The sequence below is a fragment of the Heloderma suspectum genome, chromosome Z (assembly GCF_057233095.1).
Source record: "Heloderma suspectum isolate Gila_16-S chromosome Z, 16-S_ref, whole genome shotgun sequence".
Classification (NCBI taxonomy): Eukaryota; Metazoa; Chordata; class Lepidosauria; order Squamata; family Helodermatidae; genus Heloderma; species Heloderma suspectum.
In genome coordinates, this window is record NC_139476.1 from 12,625,793 (window position 1) to 12,645,667 (window position 19,875).

A 19,875-nucleotide genomic window follows, 5' to 3' on the forward strand; every position below is an offset into this window, starting at 1 on the left:
ACGCATCACTCCACAACATTCAAGGATCACGGTTATTATCTGCAAATTTTGTCTGTCCTCATTAGAAGCTGCGGACGGGCTTCTTCTTTTAAAGGGATGGCATTCCTAAATGCTGAGACAAAAAGATGACATTCTGCATCTTCCGTTTCCTAAGAAAGCTCTGCAATAATTTGGGTTGCTGTCCTGCACTGTCTAAATGTCCGGAAACATGAAGATAGGCATTTGATGCCCTGTCAATTACATTAACAGAGCATTTTAAAAAGAGCTGCTAGAGAAGGCAATAAGAAATCTTGAAAAAAAAGAAAAGAAAACCTTTTAAGGGTTTTTTTTTTAATGAATGGAGGTTTAGGGAAAGGTTAACGAATGCCTTTAGTTAGTTATTGTATTTTTATCCCGCTCCTCAGCCCAAAAGCCTCCTGGAACAGCTTATATCCAATCTGTAAAACAAGACAGTCCCTTCCCACACAGGCCTGCAATCTAAAAAGACACAGTACCCAAGGGAAAAGGCATGGGGAGGGAAGAGGAAAAATGAAGTCGTCTTTCCGCAGGACCAGCAGAATGTCCTCATTTCCCCTCATCTCCCTCAGTACAGCCTGCTGGAATGGCTGCTGGTGGTGACAGTTGAGGGAGGGGGAGCCTTCATGAGGCATCTCTTTCAGCAGAGCTGTTCCTCTCCCTCTCTCATCTCTAACATTACAGTCCAAGGCACACAGACGGAGGTCTGTTCTGTATCAGTTTAAGAGCCTCTAAACTGTCAAACTCCCCCTTCTGACATTTTAGGGTCTGTAATTCAGTGATAGGACATGTGTTTTGCATACAGGGGGCTGGATCCTTTCTCGAGAGGGCTGGAGGAACCACCGTGGAAAAGAGGGGGCAAGCCCTCAACTCAGAAGGTCCTAGGTTCAGTCCTTGACATCCTCAGTTTAAAGGGTATCAGTTAAAAAGGAGATGGCCTGAGGCCCTGGAGGTCTGCCTGAGACCACAGAACACACAATTGCAGACTAGATGGAGAAACAGTCTGACCTGTTGTTGTTAAACCAATTTTTTATTGTGAAATTTCAACAAAACAAAACAGAACAAAAAAGAGGGAGGAAATGCAGCTACTTAAATTTGAATATATCAGTTTCAATGCACGCATATGAAGTGTGTGTGTATATATAAAGAAATATATATTAAGAAAGACAGCAAGACTAACAACAGAGTATTCAAAAAATATATTCAAGCTAAACATTTTGGCTTCTGCCCTCATCAGTAGCCACTTCGTTGTTACGGCTTTCTAAGAATTATACCTAAACTTCAACAAAAGCAGACCAAATATCCAAATAAGTATCCATTTGCAGATGGCACGTATACACCACCCGTTCAAATGCTGAAGTATTGTAAGATCTTCCATCCATTGCATCATAGGAAGTGAGTGTTTATCCTTCCAATGTTGCAATATCAGTCTTTTAGCTGTCAAATAGGCGCGGAGAATCCACTTGTGCTGACCGTGTGTTAACTTCCAGGAAGCCGGTAGAGGATTTAAAAGGACTGTTCCAGTACAAAGTTTATCTATACAATAACCTCCTCCCCAAAGAAGCAACTATTGGGCATTGCCAAAACATATGGTTAAAAGAAGCATTAGCTGTGTTGCACCTCCAGCAGTTAGCCAACTTAGACAAACCCTTGTTAAAGAGATATTGCGGTGTCCAATTCACATGGAACAAGAGTTTTTGCTGAATAAGATGTAACCTGAGATCCATAGACACTTCAGATAAAGACGCTAAAGCGGCAATCCATTGATTAGGCAAAATGGGGCAATCCAGTTCCCTATTCCATTCCTGCTGAAGACCATGTATATCACATTTATTCACCAATAATAAGTATTTATAAACATGGATCATGGGTTGATATAACTGATGGGCTTCAATAAGTGCGTCCATTCATCTGACATGGTTTAAGGCAGCCGCCCAGGTTCTTTCAGCCATTACAACAAAATCATTTCAACTGTTTACAGATTAAAATGGACATCGCTCCAGAGCACAGTCCAAAGCACGAGACTTTAGCACAGTCCCTGTGGTCTTGGCCAAAGCTGCATCGGAAGCCATACTTTCTGGCTTAAGCAGCCATATCCCTTTTGGCAAGGAGGAATTTTTATACAGGTACTTCGGAAATTTCAGAGTCAAGCTCAAAGTAGCATTTGATACCATAAGACGAGGGAGGGTTGGCTTTTCTCCGCTGCGCTTGGGCACCACCACTTTGTTGTTGTTGTTTAGTCGTTCAGTCGTGTCCGACTCTTCGTGACCCCGTGGACCATAGCACGCCAGGCCTTCTCGTCCTGTGCTGTCTCCCGGAGCGTGCTCAAGTTCATATTCATTGCATCGGTGATGCTATGTAGCCATCTCATCCTCTGCCGTCCCCTTCTCCTTTTGCCTTCAGTCTTTCCCAGCATCAGGGTCTTTTCCAGGGAGTTTTCTCTTCGCATTAGGTGGCCAAAATATTTGAGCTTCCGCTTCAGTATCTGTCCTTCCAATGAGCACTCAGGGTTGATTTCCTTTAGGATGGACTGATTTGACCTCTTTGCAGTCCAGGGGACTCGTAAGAGTCTTCTCCAGCACCACAATTCGAAAGCATCAATTCTTCGGCGCTCAGCCTTCCTTATAGTCCAGCTCTCACAGCCATACGTTGCTACTGGGAAAACCATAGCTTTGATTATGCGGACCTTTGTCAGCAAGGTGATGTCTCTGCTTCTCACTATGCTGTCTAGGTTTGCCATAGCTTTCCTCCCAAGGAGCAAGCGTCTTTTAATTTCATGGCTACAGTCACCGTCTGCGGTGATCTTGGAGCCCAAGAAAATAAAATCTGTCACTGCTTCAGCTACCAGTCCAGCAGGGGATAGGCCAATAGTGTTCTGCCTTGGCATACACAACTGTTGACTCTTTGACATGGTGGCTCTGAGGAACAAGTTGCTTAGATACAGACTGTGGTTCTCTCAGGCTGACCCTCTTCCCTCCCTCCTTCCTTGCTTGACATCAGATCCGGGGCTGTATCTGGCCCTCCTGATATCCCAAACTGGCCCCCTGAAGTTACCCAGATGGCTACACCCTTTCCCCTGGCCCCACCCCCTTTCTCCCCAACCGCCGATTGGTGGTCTCCCAATTTTTGTGCAGTTTTTCACCCATTCTAAAAGGTTGAAATGCCTCTTCTAAGGCTGAGTTCCTGGCAGAAAGAGGTTTATGCTAAAATAGGCTGGCATTTTGGCCCCTCCCCTTTTGCCTTCAGCCCCGCCCACCCCTGGAATGCAGCCCCCGAGAGCTCCTCTGAAATGGCATTCGGCCCTCAGGCTGAAAGAGGTTCAACACCCCTGCTCGAGTGTGTCAGCCCTGGCAGAAATATCCCTACATATTATTGTGGCTTGCTCATTGGCGATGGATGCTGACGGGCAATTGATCTTCTCTTTGGCTACAGCAGCAGTGGGGAACCTACATGGGGCTTCCAGATGCTGTTAGACTCCAAGCACCATCAGCTGTAGCCAGCATGCCTAGTGGTCAGGGTTGATGACCCAGTCAGAAGAGGGGGTGCGGAGAGCTTTATGGGTTTAACCAGCAGAGTTGCTAAGGGGTTTTGGGGAAGGAGGAGTGTAGGTTTAGATTGGGCGGGGGGGGGGGGTGCAAAGCACTTCTGGACCAGTACTGCCATCCTGTGCCCCTGTTCCTGTGCATGCACCCCATCACATTTGCTCAGCCTGTGCATTTGGAAACAGGTCTATTTACAAAGACACTGCAAGTTTCCATGCTCAAAGTGGCGGGGGGGGGGGGGGAGCATGAAATACTACATATCAAAAAATAAGCTCAAGTTTGGGAAATTTCCTCTATAACCATAACAGCTGGTTGTTGCTTCTTTCTTTTCTTGTTTCTTGTTTCTTTTCTTTTTTTAAGGAAAAAAATGAAAGCTGAGATTTTGCATAATCCGGCATTTTGCAGGAAAACCACACCATTCTGTGTCACACTGGGATCTTAATTCTGCTGCTTCCTGGCCTGTGGAAGCCAGCAGCAGTGAAATACACCTCCCTCCGGTCCCCATTCAAGCCCTCTCCTCTCCATTTCCTTGGCGTTCATTTACTTGGAGAAATTCTACCATTAAAACTATTAAGCCCCTCTGCTCATTATCTGTGGAAAGTCACATTAACCTCCAGCTGTTTGTGACAAACCCAGAGAAATACAGCTTTCAATTCTGGGGCTAATGATGTATCAATCCTGATAAAATCTGTTAATTAAATATGTAAATCCCCCCTCCCAACCCCCAAACGCCTTTTGTACAGCTCTATCCTGCAACTGGCCAGTCAGCATAGATGAGATTTATAACAGTTCAACAGCAGCTCACAAAATTTTATGGCTCTCAAGTCTAGCGGTGTCACTTAATTTATTTATTATTATTTATTTAAAAGTTTTTTACCTGTCTTTCAGGGCACACTGCCAGTATATATTACAAAAACATTGATGTACAATTACAATTAAACACACACTCAAACTCAGACACACACACACACACACACCCCGTGGCAGCAGAATCTAATGATTTTTAAGCACCAAATGCAGACGAATAAATGTGTCTTCAGGTGTGTGTGTTTTTAAGCCAGCAGTGATGTGGCTATTCTTATCTCCTGGGGAGGGAGCTCTGAAAGTGTGGGGCCACCACTGAGAAAGCCCTATCCTTAATACCCACCAGCCTCATGGCTCTTGCTGGTGGACCAAAGAGCAAAGCCTCTAATGCTGACCTTAATGCCTGGGCAAGCTCATACAGGCAGATGCAGCCCATCAGATAACATGGTCCCAAACTATTTAGGATTTTAAAAGCCAAAAACAGCACCTTCAATTGGGCCCGAAAGGTAATAGGCAGCTGTCAAGGTTCCCCTTATGACCTGGACCCCCTGAGTAATTCCTTAAGGATCTCTTGCCTCCTTAAGAGGCACACCTTCCTTCTTTTAAACTTCCCCATTCCAGTAACGTGGGGTGAAGGCTGTAGGCATGGGGTGACTGACACTCCAGACACAGGATTTAACCACAATAATTTACTAGTAGATTTAAAGCAAACAAATTACAACTAAAGGTATTTCCACAATAGAGCTGAGTGATACAAAAGACCTTAAAAGAAAATAAAAGTTGCATAACACAAGTTCCTTTACCCTAGCTGTCCTCAGACTTTTCTAGGCTGTTTCTTCTTGCTCACTCTTAAGACTCTGCTCTAACTTCAGGCTCTGGCTGTCTCTCTCTTGCTCCAGCTGCAGCCAGTTTTCCGACTTTTACTGGCTCTCTCGCTCTCTTTATATACCCCCCCTCCCTCAAAACTGAAAGCATTGCTTCAAGCCTGGAGAAATGAAACTTAACTGGGGAAATGAAACTGACACTAATATGGAGAAACTACTCTGCTCGGGGTTAGCCCGTCCCAACAGAAAACTCCAGGCCTCCGAGCCTGACCGTTTTTCTCTTTGGCCTCAAACCTTCACAGCTTTATAGGTCAAAACCAGCACCTTGAATCGGGCTTGGAAACATAAAGGTAACCCATGCAAGCAGGCCGCAATTGGTGTGATAATAATAAGAAGAAGATGGGGCCTCCATGGGTAGGAGCAGTTTGCCTCAAATATCTGAACGCCAGGAACGAAAACCCTGGGGAAGGCAGGGAATTCAGTCAATGAAGCAATCAATCACTGTGAGATTCGGTATTGCTTTTTCCTTCTCTCCTCCCCACCCATCCCACCAATTCCTTTCACTCCCCACCACAGTGCTGTGCGGTCCTCCCCCGTCAGTAGAAAATGCCTACCCCATCGGCAAGAAGAAGGAGAAGTACAGCGTCCACTCAACCGTCCGCTACCAGTGTGAGGAAGGCTTCCTGCAGCGGCACTTGCCCACCATTAAGTGCCACGTCAATGGGACGTGGGACAGGCCCCGGGTCCTCTGCACAAAACGTGAGTCACCCCAGAGACAGGGGGGCCCTTGGGGGTTTGTGTGAGGAGCCCACACTAGGGCCACCTGGACATGGCAACCTAGGGTTGGTTTTATACCGGTTTAAGGGTCATAGTTTCCCCACAAAGGATGCTGAGCACTTAATCACAGAAGTACCATTCCCTTGGGAGAGAAACAGCTGCAAAATCCGTTTAGGAATCTCCCCTTTAGAAAAGGGAAGGGAGGGAGGGAGGGGGGGAGGGGAGGGAGGAGGGGAGGGGAGGGGAGGGAGGAGGGGAGGGGAGGGGAGGGAGGAGGGGAAGGAAAGGGAGGGGAGGGGTGGAAGAAAAAGAGGAGGTAAGGGAAGACAGAAGGAAGGAAGGAATAAAAAAGAAGGAAGGAAAAGGGAAGGAAGAAATAAGAAGGGAAGGAAGGATGGATGGATGGATGGATGGATGGATGGATGGATGGAAGGAAGGGGGAAGAAAATGAAGGAAAGGGGAAGGAAAAGGGAAGGAAGAAATAAAAAGAAGGGAAGGATGGAAGAAGGAATAAAAAAGAAGGAAGGAAAATGGAAGGAAAGGAAGGAAAAAGGAAGGAAAAGTGAAGGAAGAAATAAAAAGAAGGGAAGGATGGAAGAAGGAATAAAGAAGGAAGGAAGGGGGAAGAAAAAGAAGGGGAAAGGAAGGGAAAGGGAAGGTAGAAATAAAAATAACAAGGGAAGGAAGGAAGGAATAAAAAGAGCATCGGACTGGGAGCCAGAAGATCTGGGTTCTAGTCCCCACTCGGTCATGGAAGCTCACTGGGTGACTTTGGGCCAGTCATAGACTCTCAGCCCAACCTACCTCACAGGGTTGTTGTTGTGAGGATAAAATGGAGAGGAAGAGGATAATGCAAGCCGCCTTGGGTTCCTTGCAAGAGGAAAAAAAGTGGGATATAAATGCAATAAATAAATAAGGAAGGAAGGAGAAAAGGAAGTTCTTAATAATATAATTTTTAAAAAAAAATAATTTTTGTGGAGAGCATCTTTTGGGAGAGCTATGTGGATCTAGGGGAGAAAAGTGGAGGAGGTTGGCTTTGCAACCTACCCAGGGCTCAGTGACTAAAGCCTTCCTCTCTCCTTTCCTTGACTCCATTTAGCAAGACGGTCCCACAGAACCCGGCGGCATCACCGCCACCGTCACCAGCACCACCGCCACAAATCCCGCACGGACCGGAAGAAACACCAGAAGCAGCACCCAAAGCTGGACTGGACGGAGGATGACGGCAACTACTTTTAATGACAGACCCCAACGAAAGCACAAGTTTTGCCCCCCTGTTCCCCTGCCCCCCTGACCTTCCTTTGGCCCACCCAGGATGCGACGGGTTTGCGAGTGTGATGGGAATTGCTGATGCCTTCTCTCCCCCCTCCATTGATAAAGCTCTTTTCTTAGCCTCTGCCCCAGGGCCCCCTATGGAATGGCACAGATGCACAGCTATGCAGGTGCTCGGGTTTACTACGTTGGAAGACTCAGAAAGCCCTTGGCGCCCAGGAGAGTCAGGCCTGTGTGTATCCCATGCATACCCATGCAAATGTGGAAACTGGGGTGCGAGACCCAGCTGCCCGAGAATCATAGCTTTCATTTTAAGAGACAAAGTAAGTTGCTAGCCCTCATGGGTTGCAACATGTCCTCGAAAATGTTTTCTGGAATCTCAGCTTTCCAGTGATGGGGAGTGGGGTTTGAGGCGTTACTACCCTGCTTAGCTCCCCACCTTCCCACAATGGGCAAAACCAGAATTAATTATGCAAAATAACTAATTATGCAAACCTATGCACAGTTTGCATAATTTTAGACAGATTGCAAAAAAACAGCTTTTCTGGGTGCTAAATTCAGATGGCCTAAGATAGCCTTCCTTCTCCAACTTGGTGTTCTCCAGGTGTGTTTTGACTACAACCCCCATTGGCTCCAGCCAGCATGGACGATGTCAGGGATGATGGAAGTTGTAGTCCAAGAACATCTGGAAGGTCCCACGTTAGGGTAGGCTTGTCTAAGGCAGCCATGGAGCACTGAGCATGTCCCTGTGCTCTGGATCTCAGATGGCCCCAGAAAGTCCTCAGCTAACTTGGGCCTGATTTCCACGTCATGTGCACCAGTACACAGCTGCCCCGGTAGGCAGCATAAGCAGCAGCCTAGGACCTCAGAATCAGGGGCTCCAGGTTAATCCGCTAATCTTTCAACACGTTCGTTTCCCAAGACAGTATCTGAGTTACAGAGGCTGGTGTGCAACCTGGCATGCCAACCTCCTGTACGACTGGGAAAAGCCGGCATGCAACCCTCTTGGACGTGCAGATGCCAGCTTTTCCCAGTTGTAGATCTTCGTCCCTTGCTCTCCCTAAAACATCTGTTAAGTTGTATAAAATGGGGATCAGGGGGGAGGGGACACAAGAAAAGACAATGCAAAGTGAGAGTAAAATTAATGTTCACCTCCAGCAGCATAACAACTGGAACCGGTCCTGCTCACCACCACATAAATTGCACCCCCCATCTCTCTCTCTCTCTTATTCTCTCTCTGCCCCCCCCCCACACACACTCTCTCTCTCTAGTCTCAGATGTCTACATTAGTGCAGGACCAGGCTGGCTCCAGGTTCGAGGGGCTCCTGGACAAAATGCCCCCTGGTGGGCTTGTGCTGCCTTACCTGGCTGAGAGCTGGTCTTTCCGTTTCCTAAAATGCCATGGAGCGCCTGACATAGCGTTGCTCTGGGGTGTTTGTGGGAAATTGAAATGGAGCAAGGCAGGTGTCCCCATCGCAGGGCCCTGCTCGGACCATGGCCTAGGATGCCCACCAGCGGTGCTAAACCCATCTTATGTAGGAAGCTAACAGTTCAGTTCACCATGCTGAACAATGTTAAAACAGGCCCGTGACATGTAAAACATAGTGATGCTTCCGAAATTCTCCTCGTTTAATTTCAAGAGTGAGTCTGAATTACCTGGACATGTTGCTGAAGTGGAACTGATCCATGAGGCATCTTTCTCTGTTCCCTTTCTTAATTTCCAGACTTTGTACAGAGCACTGCGCGTACGCAGTTTCCCGCAACATTCAGTTCCTTCATTTCCTTCATGTCCGTTTCCCCTCTCCTCTGCATCATCAGTGTGCTTGGATAAATCACTGCAAAAAAAGAGAAAGAACAATCTTGATGCAATCGCACATATGCATGTATTATTTTTGTGTGGTGTTTTATCAATGCTCAGAAGCACATAGGCGCATTGATGAAACACAGCACAAATTAATCTTGATATACACTGGGCAAGAAAGCATTTGCACATTACAGTTATATGAAGGTTCTTTCCACCTGGCGTTTTGCCAATGTTCAGGAGCACAGGTGCGCAACGGTAAAGCGAAGCACAAAACAGCGTTGATGCAATTGTGTCAAGATGGCTTTCTCACGGGGTTTCATCCATGCTTGTGTCTGCATCAGTGACAGGAAAGAGGGGAAGATGCCAGCCAACTGAAGGCACCAAAAGGATAGCAAACTGTGCAGGCTCCAATCCCAGAAGTAATTTTAGACATTATCCTAATTATGCTGGAATTGAGGAGTGGAGCATGCTCAGAATGGAACAATAAAGCAAAGAAATAGAGGAAGTCTTTTCATGCCTTGAACTAGAGGTGGGGAACAACTAGCCAGCCTCTCAGTCCGGACCTCTGGACTCTTTCCCAAGCCACACCCCCTCACTGGCCCTGCTCCAGCTTACTGGTATTATTTACTCCATCCTGCTCTTCCCCCCCAAATACAAAGTTGATGGAGGGAAGATTGTACAAGTTGGGGAAGGACAAGGCCTTGGATGCAAATTTTGGGGGTGCTTGTTCCCCCCATTCCACAGGTCACATCTGTAATGCCACCCACTTTGGGCTCTGGCCACACCCACTGCTGGAATGCAGCCCCCCCCCCAACCCTGACAGGTCTTTGACTGAGACTACATGGATCTCCACGGGAAAAGGGTTCCCCCACCCTTGCGTAAAGCTCAGAGACGTAATTGTCCAGTTGAGCAGAATCACATGTTCTAAAGTTGGCCCACAGAACTTGAATGAAAGAGGGCAGTGATGTCTCCTTTCTCCTCCCCACCCCCTTCTCTCCTCACCCTTTTCTTGGCTTTGCGTATTATCCATCCCTGTATGATATGAACAGGCTCTCGGTCTTTTAATGAATGCCACAGATACGCTGCCTAAGTAACAGGGTCTTTTCCAAGGGAGTCGGATCAGTGGCGCCATCTTGGTAGGACTCTGGGGCAGGCATACAGGGCCCCTGCTAAGAGAATGAGCAGGAGGGACCCCCCAAATGCAGGAGACCTGCCTTACCACATTTCAAAGTTCATGGTGCAATGCTTATTATTACCATCCATGGAGGGGTGGGAGTTCCAGTAAAACCACTAAGTCCAGAGCCTGGAATGTCCTATGGAGACGGCCCGCACAGTCAAGTGCCAATCATCGTGTGATGTCCTTGCATGTGTGAACCGGGCTTTTGACTCTTCTTTGCAGCAAGTGGTTTCCTCACAAGTAAACATCCAGATTCTACACTAGCAGAATCCATCATTCCTTCTGTTGACTGTTTGCCCCAGGGCAGGGGTGGGGTGGCGGAGAGAATCTGTGGCCCTCCAGATGTTGGATTACAGATCCCATTACCCCTGACCATTGGCCATGCTGGCTGCGGCTGATGGGAGTTGGAGTCCCACAACATCAGGAGCCCCTGCCCTAGGTGGTCTCTCCACCCACCCTTCCTCTCTGCCAATCATTTGATAAACTTCTCCTTTCCAGTACATGAGATAACCTACAACAGGGTCTTTTGTGAGCAGGGCTGAGCACCAGATGGGCCTTTTAACAGCTGCACAACTGTACCCCAATCTATTTTAAACTGACCCTCCCCTTGTTTCATGATGAAGGCTAGAGGTGTCATAACGGAGTGGTGAAGGATGCAGCCCCCCCCCCCGAATGTCATCATGGACTCACCAGGTGGCCTTAAGCGAGCCCCCGTCTCTCCGCCTCAGCTTCCCTAACTGCAGTATGGGGATAATAATGAAACCGGATGACCTTACAGGGTTGTTGTAAGGATTGCCGACTTCCTGCACAGGGAGCACGTGAAGCGCTACAAAAGTGTGGCATGAATGCCGAGTATTATTATTACTATTATTCATGATACCCATGATGTGATTTTGATGCTCATCCAGAATAAAAGGGAATAGGTCCTGGGGGGTCAAGATGGGTCCCAGGTTTATTTCAGTCCCCCCTCTTTTTTTAACTGATCCTTTATATTTTGATTTGGAACCACTTCAGTTCTGACACATTTCCTACAGGGAATGCATTTCCGTTTAGACTAGACTTCCTCAAACTAGAGCCCTCCTGATGTCTTGCTTGAACTTGCAGTTCAACATCTGGAGGGGCCCTGGTTGGTTAAGGCTGGCGTAAACACTGTCCTGAGTGTGGGTAGGAGGGAAACTACATGAAAAGCATGACATATAATGAACAGACACATTGCTGCAGGTTTACACAGTGCTCCGATTGGAAAACCAGCCTTTTGTTTGGTCTCAGTCTTGACAGAGAACCCTAGAATTTTCTAGCGTTGGAAGGGACTGTGCAGTCCAACCTGCTGCTTGCTGCAAGAATCTTTCAACTACAGTACCCCTGACAGAGGGCCGCCCAACCTCCGCTTAAGCCATTCTTACCACTGGGATGCTTCTCCTAATGTACAGCCGAGATCTCCTTCCCTGCAAATCCCGCCTGTTGGTTCCTGCCCTCTGCCTTATTCTCAGAGTCACTGAGAATAAGTCTGCTCCATCTTCTGTATGACAGACCTTCAGATCTTTGATGGCCACCTTCATCTTCTCTTCTCCTACCCAGATTTCAACCATTCCATGTAGGTCTTGGTTTCCAGACCACTCCTCATATTACATGGGAAGCTGTCTTATACTAGGTCAAACTGTGGGTCCATCTAGCCCAATATTGTTGATACTGACTGGCAGCAGCGGCTTTCCAGGGTTTCAGGCAGGGTTCTTTCTTAGCTCTACCTGGAGAAGATGGAGACCAAACCCGGGACCTTCTGCATGCAAAGCAGGGGCTCTGCCACTGAGCTATGGTGTAGTGCCATGATTCCTATTAACTCCTTGCCCTAAAAAGAAACATGAAAAGGACCTCTGCACATGAACTGAGAGCCATTCCCTCCTTACTGACCACCTGAATTTTGCTCCCCAATTAAAGAGCAGGCCTTCAAGGGCACTCAGGCAAGCCAGGGGCCCTGGGACCTCTCTCTTTAGAAGATTTGGAGAACACCATCCGAAAATAAGGGAAGCTTTCAAAAAGTGCCCTCATCCGGGGTTCCAAATTACTTGTTCTCCTCTCCTTAAATGGAACCGATGCATTAGGAATCTTCCACCATTTCCATTAAAGAAATGTTCAAATTTTGAACCCAGCACTGATACACAAACAGTTTGCCTGTTTGTCTCAGATCCTGCCAATGGGCATTAATAAAACATTGCATAAATAAATAATCTTGTTTAAGGATGGGGCAGAAATTCATTCAGTTTGAACTGCTCTGCGAACTGAAATGCCATTATCCTTTGATATTTGCACTCCTCGGAATCTTGCAATAGAGTTCTATCTAAAATGTACAAACATACATGTATTGGGGCAAACAACATTTAAAAACACATTGCTTGCAACAATTGCATATATTAAGCAAAAATGCATTAAAAATTCGTGCATTAGGAGAAATGTGCAGAACAATGCTTATGAATTGTCTCGCAAAATTTGGAAGAAAAACATTCTCAAAGTTTGGGATGCACCAAATTTAAGACTGGAAAAATGAGAGAAACTGAAACTGACATCCCTAATCTTGATGTGATTCCATGTAAGGTTGTACATCTTTTCTGCATATTATTTGGGCTGTACCAGCTTGGAAAGAACCATTTTTCACCCATCTGAAAATCATCTGTTTTGTTTGGGATATATTTCAAGGGTGAGGTGAAATTCTTTTTTGTGAAGGTAGAGGGAGAATTGGAGCAGCCAGCATTTTGTTTACCCTAGAGAGCCATTAAAATGGTTACTCACTGGGGTTCACCATTATAGTATACAAAAGCGCACACTTTTACAGTGTGGGTGGATTGATCCTGCCACATCAGCTCACTTTATTAGAGGTGTGCTGTTAAATTTACCTTTCCAAAGGAAGGGCAGTGATTGTCGAAGGTTTGTTAAACATATAAAGTCAAAGTGTGTCATTTTATTCAACGTTATTTTTAAACATTAAATATGAGGGAAAGCTTTTTTTCTTTTTTTACATTTGGATGTCCTTTCTTCTCTTTTTTGAGATTCGAATGTCTTGCAAAAAAAAAAAGATCTGACTAAACCTATTTTAATTGAAAGCAGAAAAGGTTTAAAAGGCATCCCATGCTAACTTTTGGTGAGTGGGTCAGGAGAGGGAAATCCAAGATTAACCATACAGTCCTGTGCATGTCTAAACAGAAGTAAACCCCGTTGAGTTCAATGGGATGTACTCCCTAGCAAATGCTCTGAAGAAACAGTGGAATGATTTGGAGAAACAAAGTCAGAGTGGGGAGGCCAAGCCACAAAAACAGATCTTGTTGAATTACTGGGCTAGTTTCATGAATTTTTGGTCAAATCACTGTTTCTTGCCAGCCCTATTTCTACCATGCACAGAAGCACATTGGTGAAACACTATACAAAAAGAACCTTGGTTCAATCACATCAAGACTTACCCCACAAACACACACCCAGAGTTCCTTATCAATATGACATTAATCGGATAGAGATGGGGGAAGATGCCAATGCACTAGAAGAAATGGTCTGCCAAAATGGCCCAGGATCCAATTCCAGAATGAATTTGAGAAATTCTCCTAGTTGAATTAAAGGTTGTCACATCCATGATGGAGCAAATTTATTCTTTGTTGCTACCGAGGGCAGAGGCACAAGCAATGGATTCAAATTACAAGAAAGGAGATATCGACCAAACATTAGGAGGGACTTCCTGATGGGATGATTTGTCTGACAGTGGGACCAGCGGCATTGCTAGGCCTGGATCCTAAGTCTATTACGCAGGGCCCTGAATCTATTGCCCAGATCCTGGGGTCTATTTCCCAGAAAGGAAAAAAAGGAAAGGTTCCTCCTGTGCAAGCACCGGGTCATTACTGACCCCTAGAGAGATGCCGCTTACGCTGGCGTTTTCATGGCAGACTATAGCGGGGTGGTTTGCCATTGCCTTCCCCAGTCATGGCTACCATTCCCCCAGCAAGCTGGGCACTCCTTTCACAGACCTCGGAAGGATGGAGGGCTGAGTCGACCCGAGCCGGCTACCCGAGACCTGGCTTCCGCTGGGATCGAACTCAGGTCGTGGGGAGAGTTTCGGTTGCAATACTGCCACCTACCACTCTGCGCCACACAACGCTCTTATTTCCCAGAGCACTGGATCTATTTCCCAGGGCCCCAAATCTATTCCAGACCGTCCTCGGTGTCCATTTGTGACAATAGAAGGGGTTTTTCCCTCAGCTTAAATGCCATGTAGGGGGTGATTTTCAAGGGAAAGTGCAGCTGGGGAGGGAAGGGTTTTAAAAAACCCTTCTCCTTCATGGCTAGTAAGCTTATAAAAAAAACTTTTCCTGTGGATTTAGGATGATCTGGGATGCAAATTAGTTGAAGAATTTATTTTCTTTGAGATGATTGGATAAGAAACTAATCGGCTGGCTTTGCATCCTGTGACATTTAAAGAAATCCTAGTAATTATTTCCAAATGTGTACATATAGATATAAATTAGCATGAGCAGATTTGTATTCTTTAAAGTGCCTAGTCACACCCCTGAGCAGGACAGACTGCCTCAGAAAGTGGTGGACTCTCTTTCTTTAGAGGTTTTCAAGCAGAGCCAGGAAGTGTACATGTCAGGAGATGATGTAGCAACAGATTTCTTGCATGGACAGGTGGTGCTGGACTAGATCCCTTCCAACTCTAGGGTTCTGTGATAACTTCTGAAAGGAGCAGAACAGGGGAGATGCATTCATCTTGACTAAAATGATAGTTTGAAACTTTGAAACAAGGGTGTAGAACTTCAGGCCCAGGGCCAAATCCAGTCCTTCCCTGAGATAGACATTCCCCTTCCCCAGATGGCCACACACCCTTCCCCAACCACCAATCATTTGGTGTTTTCCTGGATTTTGTACAGCTTTTCCTCCATTCTAGAAGTCTGAAATGTCTTTCCAAAGGCTTGGTCCCTGGTAGTAAGAGCTTAAAGCTCAAATAGGATGGTATTTTTGTCCCTGCTCCTTTTGCCTTTGACCACACCCATTGCTGGAATTTGGCCCTTGGGCTGAAAGAGGTTCAGCTCCCCTCATCTTACCTGGTCATTTTTTTTTGCTACTGTTGTGTATGTGGTAAAGGAGACCCAAGAATGCAATGGAGCTGCTTTCCCTGGGGGGGAGAAAGTGTCATGTTTGACGCTGGGTTTGACTTGCGTGTGTTTGTGTGAGTGTGTGTGTGTGTGCATGCACACACAAGGGAGTGAGTGGAGCGTGCAGCTGACACGTTTCTGACCTCTGCTGTTTTGATGTAACTCCAGTGTCCAGTATTCCTCCGTGTGTCCCCAATCCTATCCCATTGTGATGTTTCCCCCTCAAAAAGGGGGAAGTGGGGGGGAAATCCCTTTGCGGTTTCTGTACTGCTGGACATTTTAATAAATTTTTTTAACAGTTCCTAAGACCACTGTTTGCTTTCTTCCTTGTGGGGAAATGAACCGAAGTCCAAGGGCGCTGAGCTGATGAAAGCTCAGCGCGCTTCACCTCTCAGATGGATTCTTCCAACATCCCTACTTCTGAGAAAATTTGGGTCAGCTGTAGTTCCCATTCTTCAGGGTTCAGTGCCTTCCCCAGACACTTCCAAACATTACATTTCTGAGGGGCGATTATGGATACATCTTGACTCTAATGCAGATTTCTTACAATACCGCTATTTCCCTGAAAGCCCTATAGCAGGTGTGAGGGAGACAGTCTTGTGTACAAGGCCAGGTGGTGCTACTGCTATGCCAACATCTGTCCGCCAATTGCATGGACTTTTTCTTCCCTCATGGAAGACACTTCTATTTTTCAGGCTCATTCTCAAGGTATTTTATAATGTTTTTTCTTTAAAAAAAATCTCTTGGTGGTGTTTTTGAGCTTGCCTGTGAGGTGGCCAAGGGTGCTGTTTGTATTCCCCCCCCCCTCTTTCTCTTACACATCTCTCCATTGTTCTGCAGCCTCCCAGGCTGCCTGCACTTCTTGGTCTGAAAAAGCCCTGTAGGAGGAATTACTTATGTCGTCTTCCCCTGGGCTTTAATTGAGGGATGGGAAGCCAAGGAGGCTACAGGTGGCCAGAGAGATGATTGCACAATGAAAGACGGTACACTCGCCCACACTCTGCAGCCACCTCATAAGTAAGGTCAGCACAAGAACCCCAAACCCAACCCATGGGAATTTCTCCAACATTCTTTTCTTTTGAATGTCTTTTTGAAAGCAAATTCTTTTTTTTATCAAGTTGAATAAGACTAGGGATGTGTGAATCTCAGACTTGCTGAAGTTCTCCAAATTCCATCGTGAAGCACATTCTGATTTGAGTCTGTCTGATTGTGAGCTTTGCTGTTTTTTTCTTTTTGCATGAAAATCCATGCTTATTTTCCAAGTGTATGCATCAATTGTCCGCATCTTTGAGATGTACGTGTTCTCCTGTCATTGATTAAAGCATATTTGTATGCATTTTCCAAAAGTATGCATTTTTATGTTCATTTTTCAAATGGACGCAACCTGTTGAATGCAACTTTTTGGGTTCCTGAATCACATTGCGAGCTTGGAAATGTACAGAGTTTGAGCAAGGATTGTGTCTGAGTCCACGTTCAGTCCAGAAAGTACAAACTGGGTAAATCCTGATCAAAAATGGAAAAGAATTTCTCATACATCCCTAAGAATGGTCAAAAAAATGTGGAATAAATTTTCGGCACTGCACCAGTTGCAGCCACAGTCCCATCAAGAAGGACTTTTCAATGAAAGCTAGTGAAGCTGGAAAGGAGTACGAGAGTGACACCAAAAACTTCCATCTCCCACACTGTCATAGCCAACCCATCCCACCCATTCGCTGGAGCCATGCTAATTTTAAGCCAATAGCCAATGTTGCTTTTGGGTGTGGCTGACTTCCCCAGGACATCTTGGGAAGAGTTCGCTAATGATGCCAAGCTGTCAGAGAGGCATCTGGATGGTCTGTCATCAGATATTTTAGCCTGGCAGCTGTTAACCAAGGTCTGTGCATAATGAATATCCCAGCTCCTGGACCACATAAAACATGAATTCAGCTGCGTGAAGCACCTGGTGCCAACTTTGCCAACATCTGGCATGTGACAAAGACTGCTGACAGCCACCTCGCTGGGAGATGCACAAGTAAAGATGTTCAATGCACACACCCGCAGCTGGCACACCTTCACATCTGCAGTGCCTCCAAATTAGGGCTGTGCATTTGTCACAATTCTGCATAAACACATAGTGTGGTACTGGGCATGGAATCCAGTTCTGTGAGCATCTCACCATGTGAGAATTGCTTTCTTCTTTTTTTAAGCAAGCTTATAGCCCAGGGGGGGTCAGACCTCTATCAGCCCAAGGGACACATTCCCTCGGGGGGGGGGGACATTCCAGTCATGGGCAGGGCTGGAGGAAAAGGGGGCAATAAAACTGAAATACCCAAACATAGCAGCATTCTTATGGGATGAATATGCCTCTCATAGAGTTAAACAGCTCACTAAAGAAAAAATCCACCTTGATTCTAAATGGTGGGACCTGCATCTAATTTCCCAAATGGTATATTCTTCTTGGTATCCAATATATAAAACATCTTTCGAGCTGGAGCAATAGTTTATTAATCTTACCTTGCACCGCTCAGAAGAGCATTTACAGCTCTGTGCTTTCAGTGTATGCCCTCAACCTATTTAGAAGTTTTAATAACATTCCTGTGCACCAAAGACTCTGCATTTGTGAGTCAGGGGAAGTGGAGGACATCCAACATTATTTGCTACAATGCCTTTTATATTTATTTATTTATTTCATTTTTATACCGCCCAATAGCCAAAGCCGTCTTTATATACCTCCCCTAAACAAAAATTCCCTGAATACACTCTCCACTCCTTATCTAATTGATACCACCACCACCCCGTGATCAAATTTGTACTTTGTTGGCTGATAATGATGTATATATTACTGCTTTGGTTACAAAATTTGCCTTGGCTGCAAGTCAGCTAAGAGCTAGGTACCAAAACTACCCATAATGCATCCTAATGTGGGACCTGAAATGTGTCCTCCCCATATAAATTTTGTTCTTCTTTATATGTGTCAGCCTTATATCCTACTAGGGCGCTTCTGAGTCATGCCGACGTGATTTTGCATTTTATTCTGCTTTTATTCTTGTCTCTTTGTCTACTACTTTTACCATATTTTAACTTACTATTTTTATTGTATTTTATTTTAGCCTACCCTCCTATTTGTATTTTATTTTATTTAAAATATATTAAATTGTGATGGCTTGTCGCTTTTGGCAATAACAATTTCATCAACATCATTCCAGCATATTTTAGCTTAAAGCTCTTCCTGCCAATAATTAAGCCTTAGGAGAGGCATTTAAGCCTTAGGAGAGGCATTAATTAAGCCTTAGGAGAGGCATTTCAACCTTTTAGAAAGTGCAGGGGAGGGGGAGATTGAGACCATGGGCTTGAGGCTGAAAACCCATGCTATAGCCCTGATGAGGTCTCAGGACACTGTCTGGAAAATGATGGGCAAACTTGCAGACGCTAAGTAGTTTGGGATCTGGTCACTGCCTGGATGAGAGATTTTATGACTTGCCTTGTTTGCCACTGTGGGGGTGAAAAGTCTGAAATAGAAAACATAATGGATAATTAAATCTGATCATGAAAATACACTTCAGAAATCTCAAGAGCCTGGCACTGGCTGTTTCACCCAGCTCCTTAAATAAATCTGCTTTTGTTTGTTTGTTTGTTTGTTTGTTCTTGTTTAAAGTAGGATCCTAGTCCTCATGAACCTTGAATGTTATGGACTTGTTTTTAAAGATTGCCTGATTCAGATCTTGTTTTTGTTTTGTTTTTAAGGGATGTTGTACCTGACAATTGTTCTTTTGTTCCCTCCTTTGGAAAGGGAAGGTGGGATAGAAAGACAGACAGATAGACAGACAGAATAAAGAAATTAATTATGGTGGCAAATATATGCTTGAAGTATACAGTGTAGCAGTGCTTCATGAAAGTTCAGAAGACGGAGATGAGGCTGAATTAGATTTCTGGAGGTTAGGAAAGAAGATGGAACTTTGTCTTGTCGCCTTGGATTAGGGAAAACTAGATTAAATCAGCCTTCCCTGGCCCAGCGCATGCCAGATGTGTGAGACTACAATTCCCATCTTCCCCAGCTGCTGGCCTTGCTGGGAAGTGAATGTGCAGTCCAACACATCTGGTGGGCACCAGGTTGGGGGAAAGCCTGGAAAAGGAACAGATTTTTATTTTTATGTTTTGCAAAATTGCCCAATTAACTTAATCCCAACAGAGAGCTTTGGCTATTGAGCGGTATAGAAATGAAATGAAATAAATAAATATAAATAAACAAACAAACAGGCTGTACAGAGGGAGATGAGAGGGGAAGAGGTGCCATTCCACCAGCCCTTTTGAAAAACTAATTTTTTCCTCTTCCCTCCTCATCCCTTTTTCCTTGTGTGTTGGGTCGTTTTAAGAGTGTAAGCCTGTGGACAGTGACTGTCTTGTTTTACTGATTAATAAAGTCACTCGGGGAGCCTTTTGGGCTGAGGACCAGGATAAAAACACAAAGACCTTCCCTTGTCCCACATCCCGTTGTCTTAAGGATCTATGGAAAATCCACCATGTACTTTCTGGTTGCAGCTCCTTTTCTTTG

At 45.5% G+C, this 19,875-nt stretch overlaps 1 protein-coding gene across 1 annotated transcript in view; it reads left to right on the forward strand.

The window, feature by feature from the left end:
* Positions 1 to 9,528, forward strand: part of NCAN (neurocan) — a 75,524-nt gene extending 65,996 nt beyond the window's left edge. Inside the window, exons 14-15 of the mRNA XM_084825700.1 lie at positions 5,762 to 5,944; positions 7,062 to 9,528. Coding sequence (XP_084681826.1) covers positions 5,762 to 5,944; positions 7,062 to 7,201 — 323 coding nt within the window. The 3' untranslated portion in view covers positions 7,202 to 9,528. The remainder of the gene's footprint in view (positions 1 to 5,761; positions 5,945 to 7,061) is intronic.
* Positions 9,529 to 19,875: the final 10,347 nt, after the last annotated feature.